At 42.4% G+C, this 23,658-nt stretch overlaps 3 protein-coding genes across 7 annotated transcripts in view; 2 read left to right on the top strand and 1 right to left on the bottom strand.

Annotated features, from left to right (window-relative positions):
• The window catches only part of LOC133471994 (proton myo-inositol cotransporter-like), a 28,896-nt gene extending 19,270 nt beyond the window's left edge, over positions 1–9,626 (top strand). The window contains exons 5-12 of one of the 2 annotated variants that reach the window (XR_009786517.1): positions 2,763–2,926; positions 3,070–3,190; positions 5,045–5,170; positions 5,293–5,411; positions 5,481–5,633; positions 6,425–7,373; positions 8,546–8,598; positions 9,495–9,626. Coding sequence is in view for 1 of the 2 variants with exons in the window: in XM_061762214.1 (XP_061618198.1) it covers positions 2,763–2,926; positions 3,070–3,190; positions 5,045–5,170; positions 5,293–5,411; positions 5,481–5,633; positions 6,425–6,651 (910 nt within the window). In the remaining variant the exon portion in view is untranslated. Of the gene's footprint in view, positions 1–2,762; positions 2,927–3,069; positions 3,191–5,044; positions 5,171–5,292; positions 5,412–5,480; positions 5,634–6,424; positions 8,525–8,545; positions 8,599–9,494 lie in introns of those variants that run through there. The other variant, XM_061762214.1, reaches the window with a different exon arrangement.
• Positions 7,930–15,060, bottom strand: LOC133471997 (uncharacterized). 4 transcript variants are annotated; one of them, XM_061762219.1, is made up of 15 exons: positions 13,557–14,125; positions 13,454–13,493; positions 13,240–13,378; positions 12,987–13,116; positions 12,526–12,634; positions 11,661–11,775; positions 11,534–11,598; positions 11,372–11,463; positions 11,148–11,305; positions 11,005–11,077; positions 10,655–10,688; positions 10,544–10,568; positions 10,377–10,465; positions 9,383–9,779; positions 7,930–8,761 (listed from the first exon to the last, which is right to left on the bottom strand). In XM_061762219.1, exons 1-15 carry the CDS (start codon positions 13,577–13,579, stop codon positions 8,661–8,663), a joined length of 1,590 nt encoding a protein of 529 aa, XP_061618203.1. In that variant the 5' UTR covers positions 13,580–14,125; the 3' UTR covers positions 7,930–8,660. The 4 variants fall into 4 exon arrangements, with proteins under 4 accessions (XP_061618203.1, XP_061618205.1, XP_061618204.1 ...); XM_061762221.1 differs by having other exon boundaries at positions 7,930–8,758; XM_061762220.1 differs by having other exon boundaries at positions 10,377–10,462.
• Positions 14,221–23,293, top strand: LOC133471993 (ATP-binding cassette sub-family D member 2-like). Its single transcript, XM_061762213.1, has 10 exons — positions 14,221–15,147; positions 15,902–16,082; positions 16,154–16,275; positions 17,685–17,847; positions 17,949–18,043; positions 18,473–18,618; positions 19,251–19,396; positions 19,666–19,750; positions 20,186–20,311; positions 20,387–23,293. The coding sequence occupies exons 1-10, from the start codon at positions 14,221–14,223 to the stop codon at positions 20,589–20,591; spliced, it is 2,196 nt and encodes a 731-aa protein (XP_061618197.1). The 3' UTR covers positions 20,592–23,293.
• The last annotated feature ends 365 nt before the right edge of the window (positions 23,294–23,658 follow it).

Raw genomic sequence — 23,658 nt, 5'->3', positions numbered from 1 at the left:
GAGCCTGCAAGGCAGTACACCCTCCAAAATATTGAGCGCAGGAGCTCTGGGGGAAAAAATATATGAGGGTTGACGGCCCATTATATCAGAACAAAAACACCCCTTTAATACCAGGAGGAGCCTTTTTTTTGGGGGGGGGGGGGGGGGGGGGGGGGTTGGTAAAGGGATTTGTTTCATATGTGGAATAATGTCAGTGAAATAACAATAATGTTCTCCCGCTGTTTATCATTCACAACCTTGCTAGATCGCATTTTTTAAGGGACCATTGCATTTTGACAGTACGCAGTGGTAGATTCCGAGTTTTTCGAGTTAAGTGCCATCGCTCGGTTGTTGTTGTTTTTTTTTTTTTTTTTTTTTTTTTTTTTTGCTTTGTGTTGGGAACTATCTTTAAACCATCCCTATTTGGGGCTTGCGTTTCTCTTCGGACTCTATCTTATTATCTGCGATACAGAATCATTTGAAAATTGGAAACGTGGTTGACAGCTTTATAATCTGCATCAGTACTGGCACCAAAAGCAACATCCACAAATGTCCAATTTGAAATTGTCTTGTCTGAATAAAAAGTCATCATGCGTCTTTTAACGTTATCTATACTATACACGAGACATACTAGCATTTGAAATCGAGGTGGTCATTTGTGACAGTTAATCCAGTGTGAACTTGAAGGTCACCCAAGCCCTTGTCTGTCCAATTTGCAACACCCCATAATGCGACATTTTAATTAGATATCCACATTGTAGAGTGTGTTGGCGTGTTTGTGTGCAGTTTGTTGTGGACAATGTGGCCTCACAGATGGTCACACGGAGAAATGTCATGTTGGAAATGTCACGAAAACAACAAAGCGAAACAAAACTGGAGAAATGAATGTATGGTTGTGCACAATGGAGGAAATTCTAGGGTTGCTGTCTTTTTTGTTTTTTCCACATTTGTTTCATTTTTGTGTGTTTACAAGTGCGCGAAAGCAGCTAAATCTTCCACTCCGTTGTCCTGTGAAACCAAAAATAGCCATTTTTAATGAAGAACGTACTCCTTATCACTCTAATCACACACACAAGCGCATTACGCGCGTACACATGCTCCACTGAGGCACAACCCTCTCATTTGCTTAATACACGCCAAGAGCAGATGTCATTAATGAAGCTGCACATTTCGGATTTGAAGTGAGTTGCGGTTGCAAAAAGATATGATCAGGACAGTTTTTCCGACTAACTTTTTTTTGTGTCCATAAAAGCACAAATCACTTTTGGAGAGTTTTGACTCGATTTAATGACGTTTTGCAGCCCTGTTAGTCACACCACAAGCAACCTTTTTGGACATTTATCAGGTGTTGGACAAAAAAAAAAAAAAAAAAAAAAAAAGTGCGACTAATTGGTCTCAGTCAAACCCTGAGGGAAATATCGGCCCCGCACTTGCCATTTAGTTTGTGAATAAAATCACTCCCAATTACCTTCCGTTTTAATTTAATTTTAATGCCGGTGGATCCTGATTAGGGGTGAGAAATTGCATGATTAGTATCCTCCTTTGTGGTTTTCAACTCAGAGGCTGGTGATTTTATATTTATATGGATTTGTGACAGTATTGTGCATGCATTAAAAAAAAGTAGGTCACATCCCAATATTCAACTCCCTCGTATGCCCACCTCTGGAAAAAAAACAACACAATTTCCTGTCCATTTATTTTCCATTTTCTTTTGACACCTTCATCCATTATGCACAAGTTCTCCTTTCTTCCCAATCCAATGGGAACAATTTATGTGTGTTCTTTCTTAAAGCTACTCCGTGTCCTACAGCTAATGCTAAAAATTGACTGCTCTTGATGTCTCTTTTGCCTTTTTTTTTTTTTTTTTTAAAGAAGCAGACATCGGTTTTCAGTTGGGGGGGGAAAAAAAAAAAAAAAAAAAAGTTCAGGTGCTGTAGATGTGATTGTGTTGTTATAAAAGATCCCAAACAAGGTGACGGCATCTTCTCACACATTTGTATTCGCTCTCCCTCACCTTTCCATCTCAATATCCAGTCGCTCCGAGCGTTTCCTGTCGTCTCCTTCCTGCCCGCTCCAGTCTGTCTTGTTTTGTCACTTTTTGCGTTAACAGGCAAGAGAAGATGTCTGTGCTTCCAGACTAGGGTCACAGTCTTCTGTTTTTCTCAATTTAGGACTCCGGTTTGAGACCTTTTTTGACACATCAGTGAGTGAGTGCTATGTTGATGGAAACATGCAAGGGTCTTTTGCGTGGGTCGTGACTCTGAGGTGTGTTGATAAATCAATAATGTAGCCCATTTTTCAAAGTCCTGTCGGATGGTCGTTATTTGATATTCTATCATTTCCTGCACAGACTACTGATGTATTGCAACAAGGTCATGTAAAATCAACAAAGCTGTCTGTAAAAGTGATTCTGATAAAAGCCTGCCTGAATCTTATGCGCCTCACTAAATTGATTCGCTAAAATCTTGAGGCAAGAAGCAGCTTAATAAGAATGTAGCATTTGTGTTTATTAAACAATGAACTACAGTGTGTTTTTTTGGGAAACTATCCTTCATTTTGTTTTGCCGAAAAATAACCATTCTTTTGTGCTCTATTTTAACACCCAAGATGCCACAAGATGGCACCAAATCTCTGCTAATAGGATAGTAATAATTGGTGTCAAGGAAGTATTGCTGAAATGATGCATAATCTGTAAGCATTTTATTTGAAAGCATATCGTTCTCGGATCAGTGATGTTGAAGTGTTTTGGGATCACACTTTGCGGTATATTTGTTTGTTTGCAGGTACTACAGCGCCACCATCCTGCAGATGTCGGGCGTGCGGGATGACCGGCTCGCCATCTGGCTGGCGGGACTCACCACCCTCACCAACTTCCTGTTCACTCTACTAGGGGTGTGGCTTGTGGAGAGAGTGGGCCGGCGGAGGCTCACCCTGGGCAGCATCGTCGGTAAGACGGAATCAGACGTGACGACGGCCTCATCTTTTTAGGTTGATGATCATTTTTGAGGCGTCGCCATACAAAAGGGGGTGCGGCGAGGGCCTGTTGATCGCAGCTTGCAGCTTGAATTTTTGGTGTTCTTTATTGTGCAGGCACGTGTCTCGGCTTGTGTTTGCTGGCGGTGGGCTTCCTGCTGTCAGCCCAGCACAGTCCTCCTGTCACCTTCCACCCGTTAGACCCCTCCATGCCCAACTCGACTTGCCTCAAGTATCAGTGAGTCCACGCACACCAAGTTCAAGCATCGACTGAGCCAAAAAACCGACATCTGTAATGAATTTTAAGCTCTTTTTAATCAAGCAGTGCAGTACATATATTATTAGATTTAAACAAATGTTTTTTTGCCTTTCCCCCCCCCCCCCAAGACTCTGTCTGTGGTTCCACCACATTTGCACAAGTTCCCGCAGACACATGTACCAGTTAGTTTTAAAAGTCTAATGGGGGAATCGCCAAACAGTGAAAAAGTAAAAAAGCATGAACATCAGCGGGCATACTAAATACTACAAACTACTTTCTGATAGTAGATGTTTTTGTAAAAAACGAAAAAATTTAAAAAAGTGCCATAAAACATGAAAATTCCCCTTGAAGATGGATTAATTATTCATTTCGTAATGCCAGACAGGCTATTAAAATATTTGGAAGAGATCTGTAGTTCCTAAATTTGATTTTTGTAATTATTATGAGGATATGCTTGTAAAAATTGGCCTGGAACATTCAATGTACGTATGGAAAATGAACAGAGATGTGAACAACCGTCAGCTTGTTCAAGCTCACTAATGGTGCCTGTCAGTGTAACGTATTGCTTATTATAGTTGGCACTCGCCTGTTGTCCGAGTCAAAGCCCCTAGAAACGGGGAGAAATTGGAGGTCCGTGTCGTTCTCGTGTCGGTCGTCAGCGCGCGATTGCTTGTAGCAAAGTGAACTCGGTGAAGCCGCAGCGGTGTTCGAAAAGCACTCATCTCTTTAATTGGCCGCCGTCTTCATCTTTGTGTGTGGAACGCGACCGTGCTGCAGTCAGTCCATTAGGTGTTGTTGTCGGGATGAAAGAGCATTGCTGCTCAGGGGCTTCATTTTGCGCCTAAGTGAGAATAAATTGGAAAAAAAATAAAATAAAAGGGCTTCTAATATCTTCAAGCAAACCTTTCGTGTGTGTGTGTTTCTCTCCACTGTTACTGTTTAGTTATCTGCCATTATGTGTTAGCATTAGCATGAAGCTAGCACACTAAAGGCTAAGATGTCCATCCATGTCTAACCCCTCACCGGAAACGAGTCCGACTTACTGCCGGATATGCGGACCAAACTCTGACTCGGGTCGTACAGGGACCGAACAGCCCATATGGTGCACTGCTTCCCCCACCTGAGACGCCGGATGGTGGACCAGAATTTCCTCGAAGCCATCCGGACGTCTGGCCAAGCTGCATTTCAGCTTCCTCAGGAGTCCCACAGGCCAAAAAGGCCCGATAGGACTCCTTCTTCAGCTTGACGGCATCCCTCACCGTTGGTGTCCACCAACCGGTTCGGGGATTGACGCCACGACAGGCACCAACCACAGTTACGGCCAAAGCTCCGGTCGGCCGCAACAGCAATGGAGGCGCGGAACATGGTCCACTCGGACTCGATGTCCCCCGCCTCCCCCGGAACATGAGCAAAGTTCTGTCGGAAGTGGGAGTTGAAACTCCTTCTGACAGGGGATTCCGCCAGACGTTCCCAGCAGACCCTCACAATACGTTTGGGCTTGCCACGTCGGACCGGCATCTTCCCCCACCATCGGAGCCAACACACCACCAGGTGGTGATCAGTTGACAGCTCCGCCCTTCTCTTCACCCGAGTGTCCAAGACATGCGGCCGCAAGTTCGATGACATGACCACAAAGTCGATCGTCGAACTGCGACCTCGGGTGTCCTGGAGCCAAGTGCACGTGTGGACACCCTTACGCTTGAACATGGTGTTCGTTATGGACAATCCGTGATGAGCGCAGAAGTCCAATAACAGGCTGAGATGTGGTTGTTTTAAATGCACGTTATTTTTTTCACGAATATGATTGGAGGGCTTTCTTCGCCACCGTTTCAGGCTGTGCGAGCCGTGCATGCTGGACCCCGCCTGCGGCTTCTGCTACCGCGAGAACGGCTCGGCGCTGCTCACCTCCTCCTGCGTGCCGGTCAATCGGGCCTCCGCAGAGCAGGCGGCGTGGGGCAGGTGAGTCACAGGATCCAGGTGTGTACGCTGTGTGTGGGTTTAGAGATGCAACACCCAGCAGGGGGAAGAGGGTGGGAGTTACTCTTAAGATATACATAGCCGGTCACTGTGCTTGCCATTAGGTGTTCGAATTCCAGCCATATGAGACGGCACACTTACTGGGCCTACAACTACTGCCCCACCTCCTTCTCATGGCTCGTCTTACTGGGATTGATGTTCTACTTGGCTGCTTTCGCGCCTGGTAATACACAAACACACATACAAAATACTGAATACTTTTCAGATACATTATAACATGTCTTCACTTTAGGAATGGGTCCTATGCCGTGGACCATTAATTCTGAAATCTACCCGTTGTGGGCGAGGAGCACGGGCAACGCCTGTGCAGCCGGCGTCAACTGGACTTTCAACGTCCTGGTCTCGCTCACCTTCCTCCACTTGGCCCAGTACTTCACCTATTACGGTCAGCTACTTTAAAAATATAATAATAATAATTTTTATTGTTATTAATTGTACTTTTGACTGTCTGTGACTACTGTACATGGAGTCCTCTCCCACTTCCTCCTCAAGTCAACAGCAGGCTTCTCCTCCTCGCGCAGGAAGGAATCGATCTTTCATGGCGCTGACAATCGATTCATAATTGGGATGAGTGTGCACACATCGTGAGATGTTCTGCAGGTTCATCATTGATCTTGAAAACACACCCCGGGGGAAAACCCCCCCCCCCAAAAAAACAGCAAAGAAATTGCAGACAGACATAACATTAGGGATAGGTAGGTAGTAGGTGGGTAGGTGACAACTATGGTTTCATACTGTCTTTGAAGGCAACGTGAACCTGTAGAAGGAGACATACAGTAAGAGGCCACAATAACAAACAAGCAATCGTCATTTGGAATCAAATATTTGATATAGTGTAGCAAGTGATCATGCTGTCGTGTCTAGTGAGGTCTATGTCTATGATGATCACGAATCGGGGTGTTTAATTACAGCCGGAAATGTCATTGGGCTTTCGACAACGGGGAAAACGGAGATTGCATCTGCCTCATTGCATTTCTGTCAGTGTGTTCAATGTAGGAGCCGAGCAGTATTTTACTGTCTGTCTGTTGAGATGCCCTCAGGATGTTTTTTTTAGATTTGCTTGTACAAAAGGGGAGAAAGAGGGAAACAAGTTAAAAGGCAGTAGCAGTGTGCTCCCGTGTTGACGTGCCACGGTGACATTTTGTTCTCTTTTGTTTTGGCGTCCTCTCCATGCAGGGGCGTTCTTCCTCTACTCCGGCATGGCCTTCCTGGGCTTCGTCTTCGTCTACGGCTGCCTGCCCGAGACAAAAGCTCGCCGCCTGGAGGAGATCGAGGCGCTCTTCGAGAACCAACTGTGCTCGTGCGGCGCGTCCGATTCGGACGAGGCGCGCCAGGTGGAATACATCCGGGTCAAGGGGTCAAACTACCATCTATCGGACAACGACGCATCCGACGTAGATTAAACGCCCGGCGCTTATGTTGGGGTGCTCTTGATTTGTTTTAACTGTGAGCCGCGAGCCTCTGGTTGACCTTGTGAATGTTTTGAATCCACGCCAAATTTGGAGACAAATTTCAAGTTCAACTTGAACAAATAGTCGTCGCAATTGGCCCACATTGAAGGCTAACATAAATCTCGGATGCATTAGGATTCGTCGTGTCGCTCAGGGGTGGGCAAAGTATGGCCTGCAATATTTATCATTTGTTAATTAAGCATAATTAAACGATCATAAATTCAATTTAAAGAATAAGAATGATTGAAATGTTTTCCATTTTTTTTTCGGAGTCAGTTTAAAAAAATCTAATGTGACCCTCTTAAGCACACAGGTTTTCCCACTCCTGATTAAGCTATAGTTTTAATGAGCAGGCAGCCACTAAATTTACATAAAGGATGTCGCATAGCAACTCTCGTTGTCTTTTTATTTTGAGTAACTCACAGCTTCTATTTTTACAGAGATGTGAAAGTGATAGTGAGAGTGGGCAGCTGAAAATGACAAAACTAGTAGCACTGAACACGCTGCTTCTTTGGAGCTCATTTCTTCTCCTTGGTGTCATTTCATTTGCCTTGAATGGCAGCAGGCAGTCGAACCTCATTTCCAAGTGCAGTAGTTCATCTGACATTGAAGATAATCGTTGTGCCTGTGTTTCGTGACGATGCCTCGTGGGCCGGCCTCAGTCCAGAAGTTCTGTAAGATCCTTATTTTGTTTTTTAGTTGTGATTTTTCTTTCCTGTCTTCCACCACTGCCTTATGTACAAATGGATCAAATTCATGTGATCCTCGTGCCATGATGATCGGTGGGTAAAATTTGGCCGTTTCTGTTGTAAAGTGTGAGAGTCCACCTGTTTTTATGGTTAACTTGATGTGCTTATGTAGGAAAAGAAAACTGTACGTAATTATTCAATTCGAATGTATCGCACATAAATGTTAGATTCATCGTACCTAACTAAATATTTGAAAACAAACGGTTCTTAAAAATTAAATGCAAATGTATTGAACTTAAAAGTTAAATACAACTGAACTGCACTTAACAAATGTCCTGTACTGGATTTAAATTATTATTATTTTTAAAGACAATATGCAGTTTGAACATTTGTTAATTTACAATACCACTAGAGGGAGCTAGCGTACCCCTAATGGAGGATAGTACAGTATTTACTAATACAAGTGTTGAATACAGTTATGAACAGCTCTATTTCAAGTCTCATTTAAACAGGGAATCACAATAAGTACACCTGCACAATCTTATGGTATCCATGCATCAACAGATTTATTAGTTTGCAGTAATGAACAACTGGATCATACTGAGATGTGTCAAGAAACAATTCCAGCGACTGTATATCAAAGAGTGGGAACAACTTATAAATATGCGAAACATATTCTCCCTTGTCATTCAGTTACCCAAATTCTGTCATTACTTGTACTTCGTTTATAGTGGGGAGTGACATTCCCTTCAAAATGTGTTACGTGGTTGAAAAAAAACAACAAAAAAAAGATAATTTTGTACTTCAGCAGGTTCAAGTTCCATTTCCAGGCTGTGCAATTGGTGACCAAATATTTGCGGTGATTGTTTCAGGCTGCACTTTGTCACGGTGTGTCGTGTTAGCCTTTTAGCAGTCGTGTTAACACTGTCCACTCACCGAACAGTTGTTGTGTACTGGAGTGTTCCACGTGCATTTCTACACTTTTCGACCAGGTCGAGAAAGACAGATAGAGTGATGTATAGCATATGTAATTGTCTAAGCTGTCAAATGTTTTGCTAGAGTTTATATTCTATTCCAAAGAATATCTTTGAGTGTGTGCGTATAGGGCGAAAAGAAATAAAGCAGTGAATCAGTAATGCGTTGGGGTTTCATTTCAGTGTTGCTATGACAACGGGAGGTTACCACAAAGCGTTGAACATGCACAGAACAGGTATGTTTCCCCTCCTTATCATTCCTTATCCTTTCTTTGCTTCAGCAGGAGCAAAATGTCAGCTATTTCCTGGAGAGTTTCCCCCTCCGCCACGGTGGCGGTGGCATTGTCCAGCCTCGCTCCATCTGAGCAGGCTTTTTCCAGGGGCTGTGGCACGAGCCTACTGAAAGAAATGACACATTTAGTGGTATTGTATGACAGTGATTTGCAACCAGTGTCTCAAGTTTCCAACTTTACTTAATCAGTCTGAAAATGATTGTTATCACTTAGTGCTTTTTTTTTGTGTGCAGGTATTTTGCAAAATTTCATCTTACAAGAAAGTGAGTGTTAAAAGAAGCGGATGATGTCCATTGAATTAAATGTTTTATTGACTCTCCCCGGGGATGAAAGTGAAAAAGGTGCAAAAAACTGAGGGAGATTATTCGGTGAAAATGAAATGAAAGATTTTGCAAATAAGGAAGAACCTTTTTTTCTTTGCCTTGTACTTTGTTATTACTGTCTAATTCTGTACAGTGCTATTGTTTTCATTTGAAAAAACACATTACAAAGACTTTTAGGTGTTTTTGAGCGGGATGCCACAGTTTAATGGCATTTCCATTAATTTCAACGGGAAAGGCTGATTTGAGACACGATTGATTTAAATTCCGAGCATGGTCATAAGACAAATTAAACTTGTAAGTTAAGGTTCAATTGTATTTTTTTTTGGGTGAGATTAAATATGTGCCTTGCAATTAATGTTGGGAAACACCCTTAAATGATGTGGAATGAGCGTCATTAACGGTACCTTTGCTGACTTTTCTCAAAATGTTCTGGAGTATCTGTGAACTCATTCTGCTTTTACGCCGAAGAGTCAGATTCAAAATGCTTAAGGAGTTGAATTTCTTCTTTCTCCACAGGGTTGGCCTCCTTCCACTCTTTGCTCTTCCCTCGACAGGAGCTTCTGTGCAGCCAGTGTGCCCTCCAGTGGCTTCCTGCTGTAGTGACACATTAACAGGTGGAGAGGGGTCTGAGACCAGGGTGCACTGGGTGGCGACGTCGCATGTCTTCAAAGTGGACCCGTGGATGGTTTGAGTTTCTGCATCTGTCCTTTCACTGGGTGCTTTCTGGCATGCACAAAACTCCGGGCTGTTGGCTGGGGCTTGCATCGGAGAAAATCCCAATGGATGACAACATTCTTCACTCTAATGAATTGAGAGAAAATGACATCATACATCAGGGCTTCTCATGTCTTCTGGGTGCTGGTACCTCATGGGCCAGCGAAAAAAAAATTTCAGGACCCAGTGATAATCCTCACACCAATTAAACATAACTACCAAAATTACCCCTAAAAGTAAAAAAAAAAAGTATTTTGACTAATATTTATTAGTCATAAGACAGTCCTATACATATATATATATATATATGTTTTTTTATTATTTTGGAAAAGACTGTCTAAAAAGTAGGAAAGTGTTCTAAAAAGGCCTTTTTTTCTTGAAAATAAAAAGAGTATTTCTGAAATAATACGCCTTTTGTTCTGAAAACCAAAAACTATTCATGCAGAGATGTCTGATTTATTGGATGATACATCCCAATTAAATGTGAGATTGTCATTGGCTCAAAGCTTATATAAGGAGGAGTCATTAGTTTGTTTAAATGAGATGACAATTGATTGCAAGTTGTTTTGCGGACCCCAAAAGCGATGGCTGGTGGGACACCTCAGAGGCCCGGGGATCTCAATTTGAGAACCACTTAGTGTGTCGGTTATTACTTAACCGAGCGGAAGCAGATTGTTAACTTACATCACTGGAGCTTGAACTCAAGTGACCCCTTTTGAAAGAGGAAGTTGGCGAAGAACCCCAACCGCTCATTGGGTATTCCGGGCATGCTGCTGGGGGGGAGAACCAACTTGAGTGTATTTGCATAATGGATGAAGGAAGGAATGTTTTGAAAGGGAAGGTGGACTTACAAAAGTTCATGCTCCAATTGGGCAGCTGTGAAGGAATCAGACATAAAACTTGAGGATTTGTTGTTGTTGTTTTTATGGTTCACCACTGGGTGACACTATTGCTTAGCTTACCTGCACCTCAAAGGCCTGTGGCTCAGGGACAGTTCTAAACAAAACAAATGTTTTACATGTGAATGTGGCAAAATCTCACCAGGAATATTTGTCTTATTTCTAGGCAAAACTAATCTGATTACACTTAAAAAAAAAAAAAAAGACTCTTCACGTAAAAATTAACTTGTTTTTTGATGAAAAAGAAATGTCGACTTCAAGTAAACATTAGCTGAAACAAGTGAAAATGATCTAAAAACAAAGCTATTTTGTGTGTCTTATTTTAAGTGTAATCAGACTAATTTTAACTAGAATATAATAATAATATTTCAAATGTTCTTTGTAAGATTTGAATGTTTTTGCAGTGTACTTACTGTGGGGTTGAAGCTTGGACTGACGCTTCATGCTTGAGATATATCTTTGTTTTTTCACTCCCGAAATGAAAAGCTGAACGGTTAAAGTTTTTTTTTTTAGCTCTCTTAGCCACTGAATGTGTCAAAATTATTGCTGCATTTACCATCAGTTTCAGATTCGTCCACAATAAATCCCTTAAAGATGTCCTCTTCAAAGAGCTGCTGACTCCCTGTCTGGTTTAGATTGAAGTCCAGGGTGGGCTCAATTAGGGACACTTGGCTCAGGAATGTGTCTTGAAATATTGGGTGTTCAGTGGCTGCACTGTAGTAACAAAAATATCAGTCTCTCATATTTCAGCTAACTCATAATTGGTCAAATTGTTCTCACTCTGGGGTTCCAAAGAAAGCTGCTGAGGATGTGGCTGGGTTTGAAGACCAGCTGTCTTCCGCCATCCCTCCGGGCGCACAGAAAGGCTGAAACTACAGTAAATTATGAGCAAATGCTATACTACCAATTAATATGTTGCTTATGATGTTCTCTTTCAGCTACTGTGATCTGATCCAGATCAGATGTTTCCCAGGGTGATGGGGGCCATCCGGGAAGTGGCTGGCTTCCTGCAGACAAATCCAATGTGTCATTTCGATTTCCTCTGTTCTCTGTATACCAAGATACACACCAGCATGGCCTGAGGTGGAAGGCGAGGACGAGAAGGGGCTGAGGGTCCCTGCTATGGGAGGCAGGTAGTCAGCTGCGCTGTTGTCTGAGGAGCAGCACTCCACAACTGGTGACAGCTGAAGACAGAAACACATTTTTAAGTGTGTTCTTTCCTTAACAATCAATTCATATACTCGTTTACTACTTTGCAGATTCCTAACTGTGTAAACAAGTAGCTGCCATATTTCTGTTGGGGAGTTCCCTTTCATCTTTGTGTAAAAATATAGTCATCCATCAGTCATTTTTGCTGCAAATAGCAAAAATCCATAAATGACGCTCATCCAAAAAGGTTTGTAATTTCTTAGAAATGCCACACGATGGCAGAAAAAAAGTTTTTTTGTTGTTTTTTTTTTTACAAGGCCTGATGAAATGCAGCTCCTCCCCTCACTTGAAAATAGTTTATTGCCCCAAGATGCCACACGATGGCGCCAAAGCAGCATTTGTTTCTTTTAGACTGAGCACAAAAAACAGTGAAAAAGTGAGTTTTTCAGCAAATAACCGAGGATCCTCCCCCCCCCCGAAAATGCAAATAGTAAAATTTGTGAATGCCGAACTGCAAATATGCAGGGGTTTACTATAAATGCTCTAAAGTTGATTTGAGGGCAATTCTAGTGTGTGGCACATGATATTTTTTGCCTAATCATGGCTTGATCACCTCACTGAAGGATAACTGATTGTCAAAAAACATGGCAAGTACGCACTTTTTTTTCCCCACATTGTGTCCAGTGAGGTCAACCCCAACAAAACAACTGTTTCTTGCTAAAACTGTCTTTAGGTGTGGTTCCCCCCAAAAATAGCTGTTTGTTGAAAATTGTTTTACCACTCACTGTCATGTGGCTGGTTTTCTTTTCTCCATTTCCGAACATGGCTTTGTTACTTGATTGCCAAATCTTGAAGGATTGTGGGACAATCTGTCTCGTCCTCTCGCTTTGAACACTAAAACAACAGAAGACAAGTCAAGGTTTTCAGTGTGATTGGGCAGCATTTCATTCTGATCAAATCTTTTTTCAACAGTCTGTGTTAAAAAAAAAAAAAAAGGGTACAATTCAGTGTCAGTGGTGCCTTGACAATTAACTGTATCTTCAGGGCCCTGGAAAAGGTACAAACAGCTACTTCTGAGTCATATAACACAGCAATTGCCATCGCTACAATCTAGAAATCGGGCAAAGGTGTCGAACTCAAGATTGCACATTTACAGTGTTTTCACTGTTATAACCTTTCCCCTAGTGCGTTGTTGTAAGTCGAGATAAAAACAACTTTAACACCACTGATGTTGGGTCTGTTCTACCTGCACTGAGGTTGGCTCTCCACCAGACTCAGCTGGGATGGAGAGCCGGGGCTCATGGGAAGTATCAAGGGGTTGACACCCCTCTTCTTCCCTCCTCTTTTGGAGCCCAGTACTGCAACTGGGGGAGGATCTGAAAGACATCATATTATAGAGCGGTATCAACATTCTACTAAAACGTGTGTACGTGCAGTCGAGCAACAGGCTAACAATGGACATGATTATCAAAAGGTCTCGTTTTGAGTACCATATTTACCTTTATGCTCTTTCTTTGCTGCTATCTGGTTCGCCACAAACAGTGTCACGAGGTCCATACTGGCGAAGGAGCTGACTTCAGGGGGGGTAGCTTCCAAGTTTTTCAATTTATTTTGCATTTTCATCTTTTCAAAGAATTCCTAACAGGGGGAGAGACGTACATTAGTGTTCAACTGAGAATGTGCCAAATATGTCAATATGTTAAGTTGACTGACTCGCTGCTTTTTCGTATCATTTTTCATCATTAGCCGGTTCCTGTAAGGAAAAGTACGTTTAGCATAACATGCTAAGCTAATAGTTTACCACTTTAATACTTACCTCGACCCGCCAAGCCAGTTCATTTTAAATTAAGTCGTAAAAATGTAAATACAAATGCCGAAAAATAAAATATGTTCAATGCTAGCTTAACTATTTTTTTTTTTTTTTACATTCAATCAAAAAAATGTTGCGTGACAAATGTGACAGCGCGGGACACCTCTCACACGAGCTCAGAATCTTTCACAATAACGTAATTAATGGACTATAGGGTTCTAATAGTTTCAGAATGCAATATTAATACGTGTTTTGTTACATATATATTAATTTATATCTACACCATAAACCCGAGTGGGCCGGTTTTTTTGTTTTTTTTTTAACCGCAACCACTCGCGAAAGACGGAAATCACGGTGAGGCCACAGGCAAGTACGTGCTTTGTAAAACAAAAGCACACGTTAAATGACACCGTTCCCTTATACGCATTTTGGTGAATATGTGCTTTAATTTGAAACGCAAACCCGGAAGTGCAATGTTTGGCCTAATTGCCGGGTTGAACTTGAGAGCAGGATGTAGCTTTACGTCTTCGGACCGTTTCCTTTTTTTTTTTTTTGTTTTTTTTTTTTGCATCACCGCGGCCGCCGACGTCCTTCTCACGTCCACGCGGTGAGTGGATTAGGGTGATGGGCGTTTGGGGGGCCGCCATAAAAACCGACAAACGTACTAAAAATGTCCACCATCCTTAGTGCGGCGTCCAAAGTGAAATGGGACCGCACGGCTTTAGCTAAGCGAGCCGTGTTTCTCGCCGCTGCAGCCTACGGCGTCAAAACTCTCTACCCGGTCATCTGCAGGCAGCTCTGCAAAAAACAAGCCGACCGACGGTCTGAAAACGGATCGGCATGCTCGTTAAAATGCCGCATAGACGCTGCGGATCCATTGAGGGCGTCCCCTGGGGTCAACGCGGAATTCTTCAAGCAGATCCTGGAACTTGCAAAAATCCTTTTCCCCAAGCTGCTGTCCAAGGAGCTCGCTTTGCTCTCCTTGCACTCTGTGGCGCTGGTCTCCAGGACGTTCCTGTCCATCTACGTGGCCAGCTTGGACGGCAAGATAGTGAAGACCATCGTGGAGAAGCAGCCGAGAAGCTTCATCATCCAGCTCGTCAAATGGCTCCTCATCGCCATCCCGGCCACGTTCGTCAACAGCGCCATCCGCTTCTTGGAGTGCAAGCTGGCCCTGGCCTTCCGCACCCGCCTGGTGAACCATGCCTACCGGACCTACTTCACCGACCAGACCTACTACAGAGTCAGCAACATGGACGGGAGGCTGGCCAACCCGGACCAGTCCCTGACGGAGGACGTGCTGATGTTCTCCCAGTCGGTTGCCCATCTGTACTCTAACCTCACCAAGCCCATCCTGGACGTGATGCTCACCTCCTACACGCTCATCCGGACGGCTCGGTCCAGGGGCGCCAACGCCAGCGGGCCCACGCTGCTGGCCGGCTTGGTGGTCTTCGCCACCGCCAAGGTCCTCCGGGCGTGCTCGCCTAAATTCGGCAAGCTGGTGGCCGAGGAGGCGCACCGGAAGGGATACCTTCGCTACGTGCACTCCAGGATCATCGCCAATGCGGAGGAAATCGCCTTCTATAGGGGACACAAGGTATGTCCAATGCATACAGCTCTACCTTTAGGGCACAGGTGTCCAACTTGATGTATTGATGTATGCGGGCCAGATCCGGGCCTCTACTTGATTTTATGTGGCCCGCAAAACTGGCATGCAGTGATTCCAAATTAATTATCCAGTTTCCTAAAATTGGTTCGAAAATTGTTTCTTTTTTTTTTTCTTGCTACAAAAAATAATGTATCCTTGTTCATCTGTCTATAACGTATAATGACTGGCAGAGCCATGAAATGCTCTTCCCTTAGATGGCAGAAGTTACATAATTGACCTTTGTGTCCACTTCCTCTGAGGTTTGTCACATGTAAAATATGTGGCTCGGCTCAATAAAGGTTTGAAAACACTGAGGTAAGGGACAAGACGTTCAACTTCTCCATGCTTTATCCGCACAAATATTCCATAAACAAATACAGTGTAGCTCAGCTTCTGGCTAGCAGACTTCATGACTAACCATGTGTTTGAAAAACCAAGAATACAAAAGTAACTTCAAGCTTCTGCTTCTCAAACTTTTTACACCAAATACCACCTAAGAAAAAGTACCACCATCATGGCCAACATTAAAATAGAGTAGCATAATAGGCCTGGTTTTTGTTCATCAAAAACAGAACTTTTTTTTTTCTAAAAAGTACATTGAATGTTATTGTAAGCCACTGTCACATTATGCACAGATGAACATTAAAATTGTGCTAAAATATAGATAATACAACTATGGATTGCGGTGCGTTGTCCCCGGCAGGTAGAGATGCGCCAGCTACAAAAGTGCTACCGCGCCCTGGCCGAGCAGATGAACTTGATCCTCTCCAAGCGCCTGTGGTACATCATGATCGAGCAGTTCCTCATGAAGTACGTGTGGAGCAGCAGCGGCCTCGTCATGGTGGCCGTGCCCATCATCACCGCCACCGGCTTCGCCGACAACGGTAATGGAAATATCATATCTGCTTAAAAAAACAAAAAAAAACAAAGCTCACTCCCCTCTTTTGGTTTCTAGAAACAGCTGATGGTCACCCACATCGGATGGTGAGTGAGAGGACGGAGGCGTTCACCACCGCCCGGAACCTTTTGGCATCGGGAGCCGACGCCATCGAGAGGATCATGTCCTCCTACAAAGAGGTGACGGCCATGTGCCCCGCCCGGCATGTGCGTATTTGCAGATTTTTAAGTCAAAATGTTAAACTTTGTCCACACCAAAAAAGAAGATACAGTGATGTGGTAATGATGTCATTGCATCACTGGAAGATTTGAGGTGCCGAGCACCCTCTTGTCAACATTTTTCGTCGGCTCTGATTACATGGTGTGTGCAGCCGAAAGGCGGCAAGCCCTTGCTTGTATTTCTAAAATGTCATTCTTCAGACACATACTCACGCCCACTAACACAGCAGCTGTCTTACGTAAAAGGTGTGTGTTTGGATCAATGGTCAAATGGCAAGTCTCAACAATATGTAGTAATTCCACCTGAAGAGAACAACTTCAATACTTCATGTTATTCTAGCAGCATCGATAAGCAGGATAGGAAATAGATGGACGGATGAGAGTGCAAAGTATTTTTTTTAAGTGGTAGGCTTCTTGTAAAATGTTTGAGGAGCACAGTTGGAGCAGTTAGCATTCTGGTTTGTTGTAAGGAGAACAGCATCGCTGTCATTGCCACGGCAACCCCCTGATAACCCCTTAGGATAATGATTGATCAGCCTAGACACCTTGTTGCATTAGCCCTAACATATTGAACGAAGCATAAAAATAAACCGCTTTATGGGCAAAAGTTACATTGCACCTGGACAAGCTTTCTGCGGGTATTAAGAGTTTTAAAGTTACATGGAATTGAACTGGAACGTGCGCAAACAAAGGCAAAGGAGGGAAATCGGCTGCCTTATTTCAATGGCCGCTGCTCCGTCTCCCAGGGCTTAAGCTCACTGTGAATAATCCTCCATCTGTTGATCTTTGAGCCGACATCTCCCTCGCGCTGTGTCTCTTTTGCACTCTCCATGTGATTAACAAATGTGAAGTCCCGCTATATGACAGATGAACATCATATTTCAGAATCGCAACCTCTGTCTTGAGTCATCTGGCCCCCATGTGGCCATATTTAATTCAACTTAGTTAAATGAAACGTATTTTCATTTTAATAAAATCTGTGTTTAGTTCAACTTATTTCAACATTATTTATTTCAACTGATTTTATGTTGAAATAAAATTGCTATTAATCTAATTAAAACATATTTAAATACAATTAACATTGTAAAATAAGTTAAAAAAAAGTTCCCTAAGATATACAGTATCGAAATAAAATACTGTTTAATTGCATTTTATTTAAATACAAATATGTATTTTATGAAGTTATTTAAAGATGACTACGATATATTTAATTCATATATATTTCCTGAATGACCTAGGGGATCAATACCTAATCTAACGTACTGAACCCAGTCTATGAATGAACCTGGCGAACTGTGGGTCACACAAACATTTAGTAGAAAACCGGCATCACTCCCCTCCTCACCCCCCCCGTGTGTGTGTTTTTTCAGGTCACAGAACTGGCGGGCTACACGGCGCGAGTCCATAACATGTTTGTGGTGTTCGAGGACGTCCAGAGGGGCGTCTACAAGCGCTCGTCGCTGACCGCCGCCAACGGAGGAGAGAAGAAGAGCAAACCAGAGATGCACATCGACGGACCGCTGGAGATTAAAGGTACATCCCACATCGCAACATACCCACAAAAAAATCTCTCTTAAGAAGGGATTGATTTTTTTTTTTAACCTAGATTTTCATGATCCTTCTTCTCATGTCAGGTGAAGTGATAGACGTGGACAACGGCATTGTGTGTGAAAACGTCCCAATTATAACACCCAACGGGGACGTAGTCGTGTCCAGCCTCAATGTTAAGGTGAGATCGGAGAAGAATAGCCACGTATGCCGAGTCCAGCTCGCTCACTAAGCCACGCCCCTTAAAGGCAGCCATCCAACAGCGAATACTACAGTAAATACAGTAATCACACACAAGGAATCTTTACATATTTTTGTATTTTTTTTTATTTTATACAATACAGTGCTGTTGTATCAAAACAAATGTGTTTGGCGCATATCTGGATGAATGGCATTTCAGTTTTTGCTGTTACATTTTGATTATGGAACAAAATATGTCAGCACACTGTTGGTGGAAATGGGACGACATAGGATGTATGGCGTGGTGCGTTCAAGTACCCTCCTCAGATGGAACAATGCTGAGTAACCATTGAGCATATTCCTACCTTGTACACACTCCATACCCTTCTACACGATTGCGCAGACGATTAATAATTGTTTTGCCTTTCAGGTGGAAGAGGGCATGCACCTATTGATCACGGGCCCTAACGGCTGCGGTAAAAGCTCCCTCTTCCGCATCCTCAGCGGTTTGTGGCCTGTGTACGGCGGGCGCCTCCACAAACCCTCCCCTCAGCATATGTTCTACATCCCACAGAGGTATACACACACACACATCTTATTCCATAGCACTTGCTATGATCGCCGCTTTGTTTGACCAACCTCGTGGTGTACCTGCTTGTAATCGAATCCATTGTAACAGGAGCTTTCAAATAAATATTGAACTACTTTTAGAAAGGGTAGTCATCAGATAAGTTGTTAGCACATTGTGTAAATATTGCGTACACCTTCTGTCTGATCCCGTACTTATTCCCCCCCGTTTTGCCCATGTTTGTGAATGAGACATTTACTAAAAGATGAAGGGTAGCAAGGCTTTCTATCAATCTATCATTTATCTTTTATGCACTGACGTTCCGAATCTCCGCTAATCTGCGAGAGATGAGTCAGTACAATGTGAGCCCAGTGGCACCAGCTTTATTTGAAAATAAAAAAATTTTTGAAAGTTGACCCAAACATACAAATTTGTACAATTTCTATTGTCAGATAATTTTACTTAAAGTAAGTAATCGATTCCTAATTTCTCATTCCTAAATTCAAAAAGCAAGTTTGATCATATTATCCTTAAAATAAGCTTTATCAAGTGAACCCAAAATAGAAGTCACCTTTTGACTGATTACACCGCCTTACTTTTTGGATTAAATGCTAAATTCTAAATTCATTTGTGTGCTCAGACCCTACATGTCTATGGGCTCTCTGCGGGACCAGGTGATCTATCCCGATTCCCCGGAGGACATGTCCGCCAGAGGCCTCAGCGACAAGGACCTGGAGGCCATCTTGGACATCGTCAATCTCTACCACATTGTCACCAGGGAAGGAGGTACGAAGGGGTATTAAGTCCTGTTAAAGGACTGCCAATCTTCTCACAAATGAACGATTGTTCGGAACAGTACACGGCTTAGTGCCCGGCCGACTGTTCGGAACAGTACACGGCTTAGTGCCCCCGGAGGGTTTTACGTGTGATTGCGCTGCACTGTGACCAAAGCCCTTAATCAATTAGTATGCAATATTAACAGCAAACGGACACATTTAACGGTAGAATTCCCAAACAAAAAAGTGCTTGTCATCTTCTTCTCCCCCGTCCTTCAGGCTGGGATGCCGAGCTGGACTGGAAGGATGTGCTGTCCGGAGGCGAGAAGCAAAGGATGGGCATGGCTCGCATGTTTTACCACAAGTACGGACACCATTAATACCCTCTTACAATAAACACATTCACTGGCCACAACATTAGGGACACAATCTTATGAGAGCTGTATCAAAAAACTTGATATGGAGAAAATAATGTTCAGTTTTAATTCTCATGTGCTGAAATAGTTGGGTGTTGCAATTTCAAGGCATAAAAAAAAAACAAAAAACAACAAGAACTATAAATTGCGAAATGTTCCTGTTTCCAAGGTATACAAAATAGGGGAATTGTGTCCCCGGTCCTTGAAATTAATATTGAATTGTTAAATGTTGCAGTCTCATGGTGTTATATTGTGGACATTTTGTAGAAAGTCCTTGAAATTATTGTTACATGTGTCAGTGTCAAGATTAAAAAAACAAAATGGGAATTTTGTTTAGACTACTTCAAACTATGCATGTGTGTGTGTGTTTGCGTGTGTGTCAGGCCTAAATACGCCCTGTTGGACGAGTGCACCAGCGCTGTGAGCATCGACGTGGAGGGCAAGATTTTCCAGGCGGCCAAAGACGCCGGCATCTCCCTGCTGTCCATCACGCACAGACCCTCGCTGTGGTAAGCGGCCGCCCTCTTCCCTCCTCTCGAAGCCCTCGTTTCCGACCCGCTCACACGTCCGCCGTCTCTCGCCAGGAAGTACCACACGCACTTGCTGCAGTTCGACGGCGAGGGCGGCTGGCGCTTCGAGCAGCTGGACACGGCCACGCGCCTCTCGCTCACCGAGGAGAAGCAGCGCCTGGAGAGCCAGCTGGCCGGCATCCCCGAGATGCAGCAGCGCCTCAACGAGCTCTGCAAGATCCTGGGCGACGACTCGGTGCTCCGAACCGCCGACGAGTGACGGGGAGGGAGGAGACCGAGCTCGGTTTCGACCATCTCCTCTCTCTCGGCCACTCCATTTTAAATTTCTTTTTACATGAGCAAAGTCGTTATATGATCAAAAAGCCTGCCAGATGTTCTCAAACATTTTTTTAAAGGACCCCCTCATAATCTTAACGGCAATTAAACATGACCACCACGTGAACCCCTAAATGCAATCGGAATTAAAAAGCTGTTTCCATAAATTTTTATATAATTTTTTTAGGAAAAAAAGTTATAATCTTCACAAGAACAAAGATATATTTGGGGGCGGGGGATAAAAAGTTGTATATTATGAGAGTGAAGTGATGTCATTAAAGTCAACATTCAACATTCACAAGAATTTAAAAAATACGACTTTATTCTCATAATATTTCGCCTTTTTAATATAATTAATAATGCACTTTGATCCAAAAAATATTTTATTTGTGCAGCTAATGTAGGGAGGAGTAGTTATGTTTGTTGTATTGCCGCCCCATATGTAGGTATGCACTTTTTAAAAAATGATACGACATTTTATTACAACTTTGTGGATCCCTAAGCTGTGACTCATTTGAGAAGCGCTGCTTAAAGCAACAGAAAAAAAAAAAAAAAAGCACAGCTCAGAGTGAGTGTGACATTTTTCTCAGTTGATATTTTATTTTAACATAGCACTTTACATTTTTTTTTTTTTTTATAAGTACACCATTGTGTTTTAAGCAGTAGTTTCCACGCTATACACTGGGATGTGCCGAATTCTACCGAGCTGACTTCTTATTTTCGTCTTTCACTTCATGCCTTTTTTATTTTTTGTGCGTGTGCAGAATCCCCCTCCACCCCTTTATTTTTCCGCCTTTCTCACTCTCCCACACACACGCAAAATAAAAAGCCATCTAAAACCTATTATTGGAGCGATTAGTGACGCAGGTCTGACCTCTGAACGGAGGGCTTTTTGGTTTAGCGAACAAACACAATGCCCTAAAGAGGCCCCCCGTCTGCCAAGCGGGCAGCTGACCATGAAAGTCCGGCTTGCAAAGCGTGTCATGTGACCACGAATTGAATATTCTGTCTGGGGTTGAAGCTGGTTGTTTGATGCCTATTTCCGTTTTTTTAAGACCTTATGTGGTCATCCAAATTTGGATCAACAAATTGCGTAGTCACCTCCTGAATATGTCCAATGTTGTCATTAACTTTGAATAGGGCCCGACCGATATGGATTTTTTTTTAGCCCGATTCCGATAATTGGCAGAATAAAATTCCGATAACTGATTAATCACCGGATTAATTTAAGAATACTTTTTAAGTGTTCGACAATGGGTGAGCAAATTACGCCCTGGGGGCTACAGTCGGCCCGCTACATTTTTTAATCTGGCAGACTAAGCGTTTACATTATCAATTATATAATATTATCATCATTGTCCTGTAATTTGTTGCATTCATTTCCTGCAATTGGTTGATTACATTAGTGCATGCAGTTTGTATTTTTTCTTGTTTCATACATTCGTCTCATTAATTAATTAATTGGTTGATTTATTAATAATAATAATAATAATAATAAATTAAATAATAATATTTAAAAAAATTAGTAATCAATGTATACAGTAAATACAATTAATTTATTTTATGTGTTATCAGACCATTGGTTAATTAATTTTAAATAAAATAATATTAAATACTACAATTTTAAAATGCAAATTTTTTTTTGTTTTTAAACAAACATTTTACTTGTACTTTTTTTTTTTTTATTATTTTTTTTTTTAAACACCTTATCTCCGGCTGATTGAGCACAAACGTTTGCCCACCCCTGTTTCAGACTGCAGCTGGATTTCCCAGACGCCTTCTGGTGCTGCTACATGCCAGAGACAAAAACAGGACTTTCTCATTTAGAAGCAGTGTAAAAAATGTAATAATAATGCCATGTTACTGGTTATGATGGACAATCACTTGCATCATAAATTCAGTTTTTATTTTAAACCTGTGGATAAAACAAAAACTGAAAATGCTGCGCTGCTCAGGATATTGGCTTCTAGTTTAGTTTCCCACACAATGTGACTTTTCGCCTTTTAATCCCACTCCGAGCTTCTAAGACCACTTTGCGGCTGTATGGCGATCTTTTTATTTGTGTTAGCAGCTCTATTCTTTTGATAAACCATCTCACAAGGTCTCGGATTGCCACGGCAACAAGATTCCCATAGTCAGACTCTGCTGACAGAAGGGTGAGCGTGCCTCTGAATGACACGGAGTCTGGACGTTGAGTGTTTCAATACTACTCATTTATTTGAGAACAAAACCAAATGAATACAGGAAAATTAATACAATGGCCCAACTTTATTTCGTCCCTGCCCAATGACTAATTTTAGTCCTACCACTAGTTGTAAGGACGTGATGTTTTATTGCATGGGAACCTCATTGTTCTTTATCCCTTTAGAAGACAAGTCGGTACATAACAATCCAGTTAGCTTCATGCCCTTTTGTGCATTGAAGATTGAATGTATTATGTTCCAATTCCGAAAGAATACACATTTTGTGTGTACGTGTTAACCGTGCATGTAGTGTTAATTTAACGGATTAAGGATTTGGGATTGTCCATCCATTTAACCTCCCGATCCTATACTCTTGTGCATGTGTTGGAGTTTATATGTATTTTCATCTTTAATAAGCGTGAAGATGTTTTTTCTTGTAAATAAAACCATTTGGTGCAAATGACTCATGTCGTGCACTCCATTACATGTTTAGCATTGCAGGAGAAGCTTAATGCATTTTTATTCCATGAATTGTTCTCATACTACTACTTTGGAATGGGGTGCAGTATTCTAATTTGTCCACAGGGTGGCAGTATATTTCAAAACAAGGTTCCTTTTATACAGTAAAAACTATATTAATAGCTTTATTATTATTTGGCAATTACACTGCATTCATTATTATAAATATGTGTTAATTATAGTTTTTTTCCTTTTTTTTACTGGAGGAAAATGGTCTTCCATAGGTTCGTTTATGAAAAATTGAGCATTTTTTGTGCAATATTTAGGAAACTGTAATTTCCCAACTCCACCACTTGGCAGAGCCACTGT

Source organism: Phyllopteryx taeniolatus, chromosome 22, assembly GCF_024500385.1.
Source record: "Phyllopteryx taeniolatus isolate TA_2022b chromosome 22, UOR_Ptae_1.2, whole genome shotgun sequence".
NCBI classification, from domain to species: Eukaryota; Metazoa; Chordata; class Actinopteri; order Syngnathiformes; family Syngnathidae; genus Phyllopteryx; species Phyllopteryx taeniolatus.
This window is presented reverse-complemented; position numbering and strand designations above follow the sequence as displayed.